The following is a 13728-nucleotide window of genomic DNA, read 5'->3' on the forward strand; positions in this document are numbered from 1 at the left end:
GTCGCCCCGCGCCTCCGCTCGCACGGGAGCCATCATCTCGCTCAAGGTTCATCACCCACTCGCTGCCACGACCATCGCCATACTTGTACCCTCGTCTGGATTGCCACCTCCCCCAGCAGCATCCATCAAGGCAAGCCGACGAGTGAGCGAGCTCGACTGTCCTTCACCCTCTCTTCCGTCACCTTCACACCGCCGCCCACCATGACACAGCCAGCGAGCAGGGTCCTGCTGCCTCAGAGCCACAACTCCTCCGATAACATCTCAGGTCTCTCATCCAACAAGGATGCCAAGAAGGGGCTGAAAGTGGCCAACACTGGTCTCCCTTCAGCTCCCAGCACTCCACGTGTGGCCAACAGCAAGACACGATCGAATGATGTCCTCGCCACACCTGCTGTGCGGAGGGATCACGGTGTGGCCGGTGGCACCACCCAGCAACCGAGCAATGAGGAGAGTCAGGGAAGCTGGAGGAGCTGGACACGCGGAGAGGGACTCCAGCCTGCAGAGCTCGACATTGCCAACTCTCAGGAGGTCCGACGCAAGGCGAACGTCTGTCAGCTCTGTGAGTAGAGTCAGAGGAATGTTTTACTGATACAAGATCATGCAACGCTGACCCGTTTCGCTACTGCCCAATAGACTTCTTGAACCACTACTTTGACAATCTTCGATACATTGCCGACCGAAAAGAGCGTCTGGCTCACTTCCAGATGACTGCGGACCCAGCTGACCCTCACTACGCCAAAGATGCTGCCTCGTACTTTGGGCGAGAGCGAGCTCTTCTTCGAAAGAGGCGCACGAAGCTCAAGGTAGCCCAGTTCCACATCGTCACTCAGGTCGGCCAGGGAGGCTATGGAGAGGTGTTTCTTGCGAGGAAACGCGAGACAGGAGAGATTTGTGCTTTGAAGAAGCTGAGGAAGAAGACACTGGTCAAGATGGACGAGGTGCGACACGTGCTAGTTGAGAGGGACATTCTGACTGCCACGCGGACACCTTGGCTGGTGAAGCTACTGTATGCCTTCCAAGATGCCGAGCACGTCTACCTCGCCATGGTGAGTACCAATAGTCGGCGAGCCTCAGCTTACGTCCGGCAGATGCTGATTTGTCCCACCTCCCGTGCTTCTCCGTCTAGGAATACGTGCCGGGTGGAGACTTCCGTACCATGCTGAACAACTCTGGTGTCCTCCGCGGCGAGCACGCACGCTTCTACATCTCCGAGATGTTCGTAGCTGTGAACGAGGTGCACAAGCTCGGCTATATCCATCGTGATCTGAAGCCAGAGAACTTCCTCATCGACACGACTGGCCACATCAAGCTGACTGACTTCGGTCTTGCAGCTGGTGCTCTCAACCCTGGCCGCATCGACTCTCTGCGACACCGTCTTGACCAGGTCAAGGACACAGACTTCGTGTACCGTACACCGGCCGAAAGAGGATCGTTGTACAAGGCCATGCGTGCTGGAAACCCTCAGTATGCTGACTCCATTGTCGGTTCGCCAGACTACATGGCTCCAGAGGTCCTCAGAGGAAAGAGCTACGGCTACTCGGTAGACTACTGGTCCCTGGGGTGCATGCTCTTTGAGTTCCTCTGTGGCTTTCCTCCCTTCTCTGGTGGTTCCCCTGAAGAGACTTGGGCTAACCTGAAGAACTGGAAGAGAGTTCTCTCACGTCCCGTCTACACCAAGAAGGAAGATCTGCAATTCAATCTCGAGGACGATGCCTGGGATGCTGTCCTCAAGCTCATCGACACACCTGAGAAGCGGTACGCCTCGCTTGCTGAGGTGGAGAAGCACCCCTTCTTCACGCCTCTCTCCTTCAAATCCCTGAGGTCTCTGACTGCTCCCTTTGTGCCTCAGCTGCAAGGGGAGACGGACACCTACTACTTTGACGACTTTGAGAACCCAGAGGACATGGCCAAGTACAAGGAGGTCAAGGACAAGCAGAAGAATGTGGAGGGCGTCAAGGAGAAGGATGGGCCCAAGGCTAATGGAGGATTGGGCATGTGGGCCGGGTTCACCTTTGGAAAGAACGTGAGTACAGTGCACGCTGCGATGGTACTGTTTCCTTCGCCGTTCAGGCTGACAACTTCTCTTGCTTTGTCGTATCCTTGCAGGGCGTCGGCGTCAATGGCCGATCAATTCCAAAGTCTCCGAGCCAAGACCTTGCAGATGCCTTCCAGACCATGTTCTGAGGTGATCACAATAGCCCACAGCATTTTTGGACTCCATTTGGCTTCTACCCCTCCCGGGCTGCTTGCTCTGTTGCAGACGAGCACATTATCAGGCGAACGTCGCCGCGAATGCGCCTCTCCACCTTTCGCTTCTTATCACTTGTCCATTTTTTTCTGTCCCTATTTTCGCTCAACGTGCTTCAGTCTCGACTCACTCGATTCCAGTACATTCGGACTCTATCTTTCTGCCCCCATTCGACTTCGACAATAGCTATACTGTAACTGATCTCGTGTGTGCCGTCGTGTTCGCGAATCGTGAAGAGTGGAATTTGGGATGCGGGGTGGAGGTCGCGGAAAGGGAGCAAGTCAAGTCGAGGTCGCAGCTGATCTTCCATCTGCTAGACTAGACTGCATACGACCAGTATCACTCCTTCTTGGGTCTTGAGCAGCAGCCAGGCTTCTGATCTCACACTCTTCTCGGGCAGAAGCTCCTGGTTTCCACTACCATGTCGCGCCTTCGCCCTTTCAAATGCACCGACCTCTTCCACTTCAACCGAGTCAATCTAGACCACTTTACCGAGACCTACTCCACCGCCTACTACCTCAACTATCTAGCCACCTGGCCTGATCTCTGCTTCGTCTCCACTCACGCCTCATGCTCAGAGTCGACTGCGAGCTCTGATGGCGCAGTAGGAAGAGCAGGAGGCGGCGATACGCAAATCATGGGGTACCTCTTTGGTAAGGCTGAAGGAATAGACGGGGCTGGAGGGACCAAGGAGAAGGAGAGACATGGACATGTCACGGCAGTCACTGTTGGCCCTGAATTTCGACGGTTAGGTCTAGCGAGGGAGCTGATGGGTCTGCTGGAGGAGGCCAGTAGCCTGATGTATAGTGTGAGTGAAGGACGCGCGCTCTGCTAATGCCAGCCAAGGGGAGAAGCATTGACCTCTTCATTCTTTCACCATTTTACTGCCAGGCCTACTTCATAGACCTCTTCGTCCGTCCTTCGAATGCATTAGCTGTGGGACTATATCAGAGTTTAGATTATGCTGTGCACAGGGTAGTCAAGGAGTACTATCAGGGAGGTGGGCCGGGCGGGTCAGACGAGGATGGATATGGTGAGTGATTGGGGATACGCTTATGAGCTTTAGTTGCATCGACAAGGTCTGGCAAGTGGCCAGACACAGATACGTATGCTAACGGCTAGGCACTTCTTCTCCTGTTCGCTATGCATGTATCGCCGTGCTTAGACATGCGCAAGGCACTTCCGAGAGATACAAAACGAGAGACTGTAAGAGAGAGCAGTAAAGGCATGAAAGTCTTCGTTGAGCAGTAGTGAGTAGCATCATCAGCAGCGTGCTTGTTTGATCTGCCCGTCTACTGACAACCCGACGTCTGTGGAATGCAACAGTCAAACAGTGTTTCCGCCTGCGTACCGAGTCATGTAACGCTGGAGTGGCCTCGGAGTAATGCGTCAACGGGAAGGCGAGCAAAATGTAATATAATCGCACAGAGACTGCAGCTGTCGAACATGCTGTAGTGGATCTTGGTCATACACTTCACGCAAAGAAAAAGTCGGATACTTCAGTCGCCGAGCGCCTTGTGGACAAGACTTGAAATAAAGCTGCATGACTGATAGGACAGAAGCATCTTGACAGCGAGCGTGTGAGCTGAAGAGCACCGTAGCAGGGTTGGTATCGTTCGTCATTGCTGCCACGAGCGTCGACCTGTAGTATACGGTCATACACTGGAGCCGGGAGTCATTCGAAATAACTTTCCATCACCCGCCTTATCCCTGCTGAACTCGTAGCTGATGTCTGGCCGCCCTCTGACGCTCTGATTTACTGACTTGGACCCCATCGTCAATCGCCATGAGCTCTCCGACTGTCCTTCTTGCTGATTCGTTGACGCCCTTTCATAAGATCATAAAAAAGTGGAGCGTTAGGTGCATCCCATTCGAATCAAGATCCAATAGTAACCCTCCTGTGTAAGCGCTTAATAGGTTCTTTGAATGCCGGAAAGCGCTGAATAGAGCAGAGCCTTATGCAAGGTCACGGTGAATCGACCATCCTCCTTTTGCCAGCCTAGGGCGCCTGATGTCTGAATTAATCACTCCCTTCCGCAAGAGCGTGACATAGACCTTCTGAATTGCCTTGAAAGCCGACTGTATGAGCAGAAACCTCAGACAGTGTCATCATGATAGACAAATGTTGTATCCTTGGGGCTGAGAGGTGCATGCTTAACGTAGCGATCATTGTCGGGTGGCCTTTCCTTTTTCTGTGGGGATCGGAGGGGTATCAAGATTGGGCATTGGGCAGCGAGGTGAGATTGTCAGACGTGAAGATCGCAAAAGAGACCAGCCGATGGCGTACAGACATACCTTGCAGCTAGCGAGCATGCTTTGAACGCTGAGCAGAATACTTGAGGTATTTAGTACCGGGCTCCATCTGGGCAAGAAGTACGCAATGCAACAATGTCAGATCGGCATTGTGGGCCCGCAACAATGACCGAATCTCAGCCTTGTGTACTCACTCATTTCCGAGGATAGAGAGGCAAATGTGGCCGTTCGAGTAGCAGTGGCTCGCCTGTCGAGAGTACAAGAGCGGTCGACAGACAGACGCATAAGTATCTAATTAGAGGATGGCTGAGCTACGCCGCTATGGAAAGAGGCGACTTACCTCTGGTGCTTTCCAACCGTCCTGGACCAAGAACGTGACCTCAGGTGCTTCGATAGGATACCCATCAGAGAACTTCAGGCGGAGACAAAATTTCTCGCCTTTGAAGACCGACTCCCCTAGGACCTCTATGCTGAAGAACCAGGTGGAGAGATCATCTGCTTGCACAATGACACAGCCCTCGGGCGGCCCGTTGGCCTTCAAGTCGGCCAGCTCTCGACCGAGCCGCTTGGAGGCGATCCTCATCGTGTCTTGAGGCTCTGGTGGAGATTGTAGGGAGGTTGAGGGGCGACAAAGGGAGTTGCGTATCAGAGCAACGAGCGGCCGGGGCCCCTTTTGGTGTGTGCCTGGATTCGTACCCCGTCCCGGAAGCGCTTGTGGAGAGGCGCAGATCGCAAGGTCAGGCTTCCGTTCCGACAATTTTTGGACTTCGAAGACCACAGACGGAAGCCGGAATATTGCAGCTTCTTCTTTCTCCTACAAATTGACTACCGCTGGTCATCAGTCACACCTCTACATCTCAACTATCATGCCGAAGCTCACGCCGAAGCAACAGCAGAAGAAGCTGCGTAGGCACAACCCTATAGCTCGGACAACGACTGCGTCTGGCAGTGCAGCGGTCGCCAGCAATAGCTCACAGCTGGGACAGCAGGAGGATGTCATCCCAGTCATCAACAGCCTGCCCCTCACATCGTCTCCCTCAGCGCCTGTGTCGCTTGAAGAAGATGAAAAGGTCCACAGGGCGCTCTTGTCTCTCAACCCTTTGCTCCTTACAAAGACATCCAGGGTCGCGCTGTTAGCGCCGAAGCACATGCTCTTGCAGCGCCTGCTTCATCACCTCGACCACCACCGGCTAGAGGTCCGCAAGGAAGCCGCTGGATGTCTTCGCAACCTCTGTGTAGAGGGTCAATGGAGCGGCAGGGAGCAGGTATGGAATTTGGGAGGCGGCGCGACAGCTCTCGCTCAGATTCAGTACGCTGCTGAAGAGCTAGGGCTGCTGCCAAAGACAGATCGAGCGCAGGTAGTCTCTCAGACTGTTCCCGAGGCGGTCGGCGCCGCCAAAAAGTCAGAGGAGATGAACAGGAAAGAGCGTAGACAGGCAGCCAAGGCAAACAAGACCAGCGGAGGCGCTGCCGCCACACCAGATTCTGTGGCACCTGCAATCGCTACACCTGCCTCGGCAGCAGCCGAAGCCGATGCGCACGACCTACATCTCCTGCATTTGAGCCTGCTCGAGAATCATCTCACCATCATCTGGTGTCTGCTTGAGACAGTCACTTCTCCGCTCTGGCTCACACAGCTCAACAAGTCAATCCTCGGTGGCCTGCTGTGCTCCGCTATCGCTCGTGGGGCCAGTGCCTACACCGGACAAGCCTCTTCTACCGGCAAGATCACGCAGAAGGAGCGAGACGAGATCAAGAACGCCGAGCTTGACGTAGCTCTTACAGCAGCCAATGTCTTGGCTACCTGGATCGAGGACAATGCGGCCGCTTCCGCCTCGCTCGTCGGGCTTCCCGTAGACTTAGCAGAGCAGGTAGTGGCCTTTGAGCAAGGAGGCAACAGCAGTGCGCCGGGTACCAAGAGCAGGAAAAGGCTCGAGACGATCTTGGACAAGTTCGGGTCAATCTCAAGCAAGCAAGCAAGCGCAGGCAAAGCGAGACTGGACCAAATGGCCTCGGCTGCCAGTCTGCTCAGCACCACCAGGATGAGCTCCCCAGAGGACGTGCAGCGTTTGAACCTTGGACTGCTAGCTCTCGCTTCTTGCTCAAACATTCTGACGGCCCTACCCGCCGCCATTCGCGCATGGGTCCCTGCACCGGCTTCGGCTACCTCCAGCTGCAAGACACTCATGCAATGGCAGGTCAGCGAAGCCACCCCTCTGCTCCTGCAGTTCCTCAACAACAATGGCTCGTCCCAGCTTTGGACGGCGAGCGCGAAGTCGTCTTTAGCGAGCGGAGGAGAGGAGAAGCAAAAGCTGCAGGCCGAGAGTGGCATGGACGTTGATGTCCAGCGTGATGGCAATGGGGAGGACGCCCAGGATGAGGGTGAGGATGCTCCTGCCTCGTCCTTGACTACACGAAAGGTGGACACAATGACTCTTGCGATGGAGCTGCTGGGCGAGATTTGCACAGAGGCCGGATCTGAGGACGTATCTCTACTCCCTGGCTCAACATTAGGCGATGGCGACTCCGAAGATGATGGCGAAGACATGGAAGAAGACGATGACGGGGACCGCGAGGGAAGCGAAGATACGCTGGACTCAGAGCAGGAGCAGGAGATGCTCATGCTCACAGAAGCGGACCGCGCAGGCGCAAGCGAAGGCAAAGACGACGATGGAGACCTCTCAATGGAGGTCAGCGCTAGCAAGCCTTCCAATGTGAACGGGACACCGTCCAAGTCGAAGAATGGTAGCGGCGGTAGCAGAAGGAAGTGGGAGTCACCCTACTCGACCCTATTCGTACACCACAAAGTCGCTGCTGCGATTCTGGACATCCTGTCTGCTCAAGCAGCAGTCGAGAGCGAATTCACTGGAACTTCCCTTTCCTCAAGGGACTTCACTCTTGCAAGTCATAGCACATTAGCGAGCCTGCTTTCGGCTATCGCGTCCTACGGACAGCCACCTCCGACACACCCGCTCGAGGAGGGCTCCAGGAAAGAGCGCCAGGTGCGCCTCTTCCAAAAGTGGGTCGCAGAGCAGAGTGAGAGCGTAAGAATGGTTTGGAGCGGCCTGATGCCATGGGCCGAACGGGTGCAGACTGCTCTCGCAGCTCCAGGCGCCGCTCCCGAAGCCGCGCAATGGTCGAGTGCGGTTGCTCAGCCGATCTGGACAAGTCTGAATGCCCTCGTGGTGATGCACGAAGGCCTTGAAGTGCTGCCTATCTCGCTGAGCGGAGGCCAGGACGGCCAGTCGGACATAGAAAGGATCTTTACGACTCCTCTAATGACCATGATGAGCTATAAAGGCCCAGAGGGCGCACATGCGGCACAAGCAGCCTCGCTCATCATCTCCACTTTGGCCTACCACGCCCGCATCCCCGTCCTGGCCATTGCTGATGCAGGGGCTCAGCAGCTTTCTTTATTGGAGAGGAACAAGTTCGCAGCAGATTGCTTCCTCTCCATACTTGCCCTCTACACTTCTCCCTCCTCCGCTGGTGCTGGTGTTGGCAGTGCTTCGCAACCAAGCGAAATCCTCCCCCTCCTCGCCACACTCAATGCCCTCATCGATCTCTACGCCGACGAGACTTCTACATGGGACGAGCCCATCTTCCGCTCGTACCATCTCCTTGGTAAGCTACAGAGCCTCACACGCGCAGAGGCTGGTGGAAGGGTGATCAGGGAGCGTATTAGGGCTATTGACAAGAGGCGAGAGGAGGCATTGAGGAGTATGGCTGAGGAGACGTGGGAGAATTGGGGAGCTTGGGTTGGGTATAGGGTTGGGCTTGGATTGGGGGAGTGAAGGGAGGGAAAGTGCAAGAGGAGGTGAGGGACTTGTATGATAGCAGAGAAGGGGCATGCAGAGGTACAATCGATGTCTTTTCTTAACTTCACAGTTGTTCCGCGGATCACGCTATGCGCTGGACAGACTGAATGGCTCGAAGTGACGCGATCGATGCATTGCAGGTTTCGCAGAGACGTCTTGGATGGGGCATTGACAAGAGGTGAGGCATGGCATGGAGAGTAGGTGGAGACGATCCGATCCTGGGATAGAAGAAGTCTAGTACGAGGAAGAAACGCGAGCAGATCCGCCAGAGGACATTACAGAGGTTGCAAGTAGAGTATCGAGGGTGCTTCCCACTTTTTCTCAGGTGCGAGATGATGCAGCGGTAGTCTACCCGCCTACACTCTTCCTCGGTCTTCCAACCGAGGGCTTTCGCGCCACCTTACTCCCTCCTGCTCCCCCTGCACCTGCTGCTGAGCCCTCCTTGCCGGCTCCAGCCTTGGTCTTGCCAGCAGTGGTCCCTGCAATGGAAGTGGAGGTGGACGTGTTGGGCATCGAATTTCGTCGCTTGACGGCAGTGAAGCTTTTATCCACCTGGCCCTGATTGGCAGACTTGTTGCTCTCTGCTTTGCCTTTGCTGGTTGAGGGGGCGACATCTGACGCAAGGGTAGTGGCTGTAGCAGCGGCAATGGCAGAGCCATCGCTCCCATTTGCCGCCAGTGTCTTCCTAGCAGCTGCAGACTTGAGCGATGGGGTTCGCTTCAGTGTACTAGTCCCGCTTGCTGCTTTGGTAACTTTAGCGACCTTGGGCTTCTGCGGACTCTTGGGTCCCACCCGTCCTTTCTGCGGTGAAGCAGCAGGTGTGACCTTGATCACTGGGGAGCTACCGTCGCTATAGTCCATCGACGTCTCGGTCATATCCACATCCTCTCCTTCCCCAAACCCGGCAGCAGCGGCCGAGGATGCGTTTTCCTCCTTGAGGGCTTTGAGACGCGAGGTGGCAGAAGTCCCTGCGGCGGGTGATCTTCGGCCTCCTGCTGAAGCCGAAAGCCCGTTTGTAGCTGTAGAGCTGACTCGACGAGTGCTCTTCGCACTGCTCGTTCTGAGTGGTGGTGAAAGGAAATCTTTGTCCTCTCCTGCGGTGAAGGCTTGCTTGCTGACTCTAGCCAGCTTGCCGTTCTTCTTGGCTACTTCACGAGCTTCGTCCAGCTGATCCATGCCCACATGCCACCCTTCGCAGCCCTCGATACTCTCCGCCTCTTCCCCCGCAGCAGCATCCTTTGCGTCCTCCTCCTCCGAGTCGTCCCCAGCGCCGACGGGTCGTCCCCTCCCAAAGCCCTGCGCAGCCTTCCACAACCCACCAGCAGAAGCTTGCACATCGCCTTGAATCCATACGTCAAAGATGCCCTCCCATTCCTTGGAGGGGACTGGGAAGTCGTAGTTGAGCAGTACGGTCCGGATTGGGCGGTGTGGATTGCTACCGTCTTCGCGGGCACCTTCCTCATCCGAGTCTGAATCAGCGTCACTGTCCGAATCTACTTCGCCCGGTGATATGCGTGAGCGGGATCGAGAGCGAGAGGAAGGGGTGTTGGAGCCTTCACGGTTGTCGTTGGCAGAGGCATTGTGCCGAGATTTGCATCCCTTGGGCACGATGCCGTCTCTAGCTCGAGCTGCCTTGGCAAATTCTCGCACCACGCGCTTGGTACCTGGCACTTTCAGGGATGTACCAGCTACGATGAGCAGATCTGGGGGTAGAGGCTTGAGCTTGGCTTTGCCATTCCTGCTGGTGGGAGTCCCACCGGCAGTACTAGCGCCGCCGTCGGAGGAAGTCGTGCTTGCTTGTTTGATCATCGCCGTTGGAGTCGGCTGGGTCACCGCTCGCTGGATCCCCTTGCGAGGCCGCGGCTTGGGTCCAGAGACGTGGCAATCGGCCAGACTGTCGGCCATCTTGCCCTCTTCCTCCTCCTCGTCTTGTTCGTCTTCTTCGAAGACCTTGCCTAGTACATCATCGCCTCCTCCCCCTAGCAGTCCACCGACGCTGAGCATTGACTGACTGACCTCTTCCTCTTCAGTGATGGCGAAAGACCTCTCTTTTTCGGCTTCTTTCTCGGCCCTTCTCTTCCTAACGAGTCGTTCGTTGGTAGTCTCAGGCACCTTGCCATCGAGAGGATCTCTCAATCCCAATACATCTCTCTCAAGACACTCTCCCACCCTCTCTCCTGACTTGTTGTCGCCGTTATAGAGTACCACATCTGGCTTGAGGAACCCGATACCGCGCGACCGTAGACCTGCTGCGAGACGCACTGCATCTCTCTCCGAGCAAGCAGGACACTCGGGCGGTTCGCCGTCTGCGAGCGATTGAATAGCGGTGGCTACTGCTTCAGAAGGTGTGGGGAGAGTGGCCATCTTATGATCGCAAGCTGTACAGACGAGATTCGCCAGTGAGCCGTGCAGAGGGATGACTCGTGGGAACATGGCCGTCGTCGGTTCTGGTGAAGGACCAAAGAGGCTAGGCGAAGGCGCGAGCGATACGCTTGGTGCACTTTGACTCTTGCTCCAGGTAGCTCTCCGTCTGCCTGCGGGAAGCGTCTGGTCCTCAGCTTCGACCTTCACAGCTACACCGGTTCCGGCAGCCCGCTTCCTCTTGCCTAGACTGGCGGTCTTTTTGAAGAGCCTTCCTGCTCCCTCTCCCAGGCCAAATGTCAGCCCGGCCCTCTCCTCGAGCGCATCGATATTCTGCGTGTACACGCGCTGTAACCGCCCTTGCTCATCAAGACATCGGAGGAAGTGATGGAAAAGGGTAGGCTGCGCCGAGACAGTCATCTTGTGTAGCGAAGCGATCATAGAGTAGAACAGAGCAGTATTTGCTTCTGACTGGAAGAGTCGGGCGTCAAAGAGGTCCTTTCCGCTGGTAAGGCCAGCCTCGGGGTGCTGCTCCTTGAGAGACTTGAAGAGACCGGTAGAGGAGCGAAAGTCTGGAATGCCGGCAGGCTGCGAGACGGAGATGCCCGCTCCTGGAAGGAGATCGAGATAATCATGACACATCCGAAGCAAGAGGTGAGTGTCTGAAGGACCCCGCTCTACCCCCTTACACATCGGTCAGCTACTCACCACATACGACGACTATCCTCCTTGAATCACTGACTGCCTCCCACACCCTAGCCAGATCCCTCTGCACAGCAGCACTCGCCACAGCCGAAGGCGGTACACTGATTTCTGGAGTAGATCGAGCAGAAGTATTCACAGAGCTGGCAGTAGCATTAGCCGCGGCTGACCCTTCGCGGCTGACAGAGGTGGACGCTCGTGAAGAAGCGGAGGGAGAGACGGAGCTGCTCTGCTGTGCTTTGCTCGAGGGACGCCGTGAGCGTCTTCTTGTAATGCCATCTCCTGCTCCTGAAGTGCTAGAACTACTATCTGCCAAGGGTGATCGTGAAGGAGGAGGAAGGGGAGAGGTAGCCGTCTTGGGCAAGGGAATGAAGATCATGATGGAGGGTGGTGGCGCGGCGTCTTCCCGTCTTCCAGTGGGTGAATCAACGTCTACCGACCGGGAACGGCGAGTGGGAAGGAGGAAAAAGACGTAAGGCTGAAGGCGCAGGTGTTTGACCTTGGCTCCAATCGACCTTGTCTGTCATGGACTGTACGGGAATCAGATATGGAAGGAGAGGGTGTAAGAGGGGTTTTGGTGATTGTGTGCCTGGGTGCGGCCCGGCGTGTTTCGCGAGGCGCACGTCAAAGCGGAAAGACGACGCCACTCGCGAGGCGCGTAGACTTGCAGAAGCACACATCCACACCGTACACGCTCTGGCAGGGCAAGATCTCAGCATGACCAGGTAGCCAGCAGCAGTCACAGCAGACGACAATGGGGTACGAGTAGTGGGATTGGGTAGCCTTCGAGGGACATTCGAAGCTCTGCGCCGCGAAGTATACATCATATACCGCCCACTTTGACTCTTTTGGACCAGGCTGCCTGCCAGTCCCACCACTTGCAGAGATGCGCTCACGTGCAGCCTCTCTTCCCTCCCATTGCTTTCCTCGGAGCCAGGATATCCACCCACTGATTCTTAGATGCTCACAGCTCCTGTCTGCTGCTTCCACTGCTCAACAGCCTTCTTGTATGCCTCTCCCTCGGCCCTGCTTGCACTCTCGTACGATTCCTTCTGCGCTGCATCTACATTCTTCCACGCCTCGGCAGCTCTCTTGGCCATCTCCGAAACGGGTATCTTGGCTTGGTCCGGGTTGTCTTGACGCCATTGACGAGCGAATCTCATAAAGGCATTCAGAGGCCTTTGGGGTTGGCCTTCGACTGCAGGGACTTTTGTAGCGCGGCCCTTGAGCTCGGGGTGCGATCTGATGTAGCGGTTGTAAGCCGAGATTCGCTGTCGGTCCTGTTCCGTGAGGCCAGCCTCCCACTCTGCCAATGCCTTCCTGTATCCCACGTCGTGGCTACGGTAGGCCTCGAAGTACTTTTCCCTCTCCGCATCGCTCAGGGCCTTCCACGAATCGCCCACGCTACGCGCGTAGACGTGGGCGGGAATGGCTCCAGAGGCAACACCATGCTTGGCCAAGAACTCAGGGTCATTCTTCAGCTGAGGAAGACGCTCCTTGACGTAGAAGATGAAAGGGAGCATGCGCTTCGGGCGAGAGGCAGTGGGGAGAGGCACTGGCAAATACGAAGTGGGGGTAAAGAGAAGAGGTGAGCTCACTGCGCCAGAGGTATAAACCAAAACCCTACAATGCTTCACTCACACTTCTTGCCTTGGTCGTCCAGAGCATCCCAGGGTTTGATCTTTTCTTTGAGCGCCTGCGCCTTCTCCTTCTCCAGTTGCTTGCGCTTTGCCAGCTTCTCCTTCTCGGCTGCGATCTTCAACTTCTCCTTCTCCTTGAGCGCAACGGCCTTGAGCCTGTCCTTCTCTTTCTGTGCAGCCAGCTTGAGCTTCTCCTTCTCCTTGGCTGCGGCGGTCTTTGCCTTCTTTGCCTCTGCGGTGACCGTCTTCTTTGCAGTCTGCGCAGCGGTAGCGTAGCCGCGGAGGAGGGGAGTGGCCGTCGAGTGCGAAGCGTAGGTGGATGCAAGGAGCATGGATCGAGGCACGACGTTGAGTGCCATGGGAGAGGCAGAGTATGACGACGAGATCACGCGGCCGGCGCTGGCTCGCAAGTGGAAGGCTGCCATTCGAGTAGGGAGCGACATCATGGCGAGACTTGCCAATGTGGTACGCGTCGGGTCAGGGGTAGGAAAGGTCGAGGACGAGGGGAAGAGGATACAAGATGGACCGCGGAGGGGAGAGGCACGAGATGAGAAACAAGGCCTGGCGAGTGAGGGGGTACCAGATGGCGATGGCGATGGGATGATAGCGTCTACGATCCAAGGTAGGTTGAGCGGATGCATCGCCTTGAGGTACGGCCGATGGCTCAGGCGCGGCGCGACGCTCACACGCACGGCGCACACACACA

At 56.2% G+C, this 13728-nt stretch overlaps 6 protein-coding genes across 6 annotated transcripts; 3 read left to right on the forward strand and 3 right to left on the reverse strand.

Annotated features, from left to right (window-relative positions):
* The first annotated feature begins 30 nt into the window (after positions 1-30).
* BCV69DRAFT_281171 (kinase-like protein) lies at positions 31-2449 on the forward strand. Its single transcript, XM_025491879.1, has 4 exons — positions 31-559; positions 634-1046; positions 1127-2023; positions 2107-2449. Exons 1-4 carry the CDS (start codon positions 202-204, stop codon positions 2182-2184), a joined length of 1746 nt encoding a protein of 581 aa, XP_025349327.1. The 5' UTR covers positions 31-201; the 3' UTR covers positions 2185-2449.
* A 220-nt stretch (positions 2450-2669) lies between these two features.
* On the forward strand, positions 2670-3499 carry BCV69DRAFT_246564 (acyl-CoA N-acyltransferase; the record flags this gene model as incomplete). The annotated part of the gene is made up of 3 exons (XM_025490216.1): positions 2670-3056; positions 3140-3281; positions 3414-3499. 3 exons carry the CDS (start codon positions 2670-2672, stop codon positions 3497-3499), a joined length of 615 nt encoding a protein of 204 aa, XP_025349328.1.
* Positions 3500-4090: 591 nt separating this feature from the next.
* On the reverse strand, positions 4091-5165 carry BCV69DRAFT_281174 (UBC-like protein). The gene is made up of 4 exons (XM_025491880.1): positions 4842-5165; positions 4696-4748; positions 4544-4610; positions 4091-4440 (listed from the first exon to the last, which is right to left on the reverse strand). Exons 1-4 carry the CDS (start codon positions 5082-5084, stop codon positions 4345-4347), a joined length of 459 nt encoding a protein of 152 aa, XP_025349329.1. The 5' UTR covers positions 5085-5165; the 3' UTR covers positions 4091-4344.
* Positions 5166-5326: 161 nt separating this feature from the next.
* BCV69DRAFT_281175 (hypothetical protein) lies at positions 5327-8367 on the forward strand. Its single transcript, XM_025491881.1, has one exon. The coding sequence runs from the start codon at positions 5368-5370 to the stop codon at positions 8293-8295; it is 2928 nt and encodes a 975-aa protein (XP_025349330.1). The 5' UTR covers positions 5327-5367; the 3' UTR covers positions 8296-8367.
* Positions 8368-8429: 62 nt separating this feature from the next.
* On the reverse strand, positions 8430-11962 carry BCV69DRAFT_310996 (DHS-like NAD/FAD-binding domain-containing protein). Its single transcript, XM_025494828.1, has 2 exons — positions 11389-11962; positions 8430-11291 (listed from the first exon to the last, which is right to left on the reverse strand). The coding sequence occupies exons 1-2, from the start codon at positions 11759-11761 to the stop codon at positions 8668-8670; spliced, it is 2997 nt and encodes a 998-aa protein (XP_025349331.1). The 5' UTR covers positions 11762-11962; the 3' UTR covers positions 8430-8667.
* Positions 11963-12338: 376 nt separating this feature from the next.
* BCV69DRAFT_246039 (hypothetical protein) lies at positions 12339-13354 on the reverse strand (the record flags this gene model as incomplete). Its single annotated transcript, XM_025490188.1, has 2 exons — positions 12339-12937; positions 13024-13354. 2 exons carry the CDS (start codon positions 13352-13354, stop codon positions 12339-12341), a joined length of 930 nt encoding a protein of 309 aa, XP_025349332.1.
* Between the last annotated feature and the right edge of the window lie 374 nt (positions 13355-13728).

Source organism: Pseudomicrostroma glucosiphilum, assembly GCF_003144135.1.
Source record: "Pseudomicrostroma glucosiphilum strain MCA 4718 unplaced genomic scaffold BCV69scaffold_3, whole genome shotgun sequence".
Lineage (NCBI taxonomy): Eukaryota > Fungi > Basidiomycota > Exobasidiomycetes > Microstromatales > Microstromataceae > Microstroma > Microstroma glucosiphilum.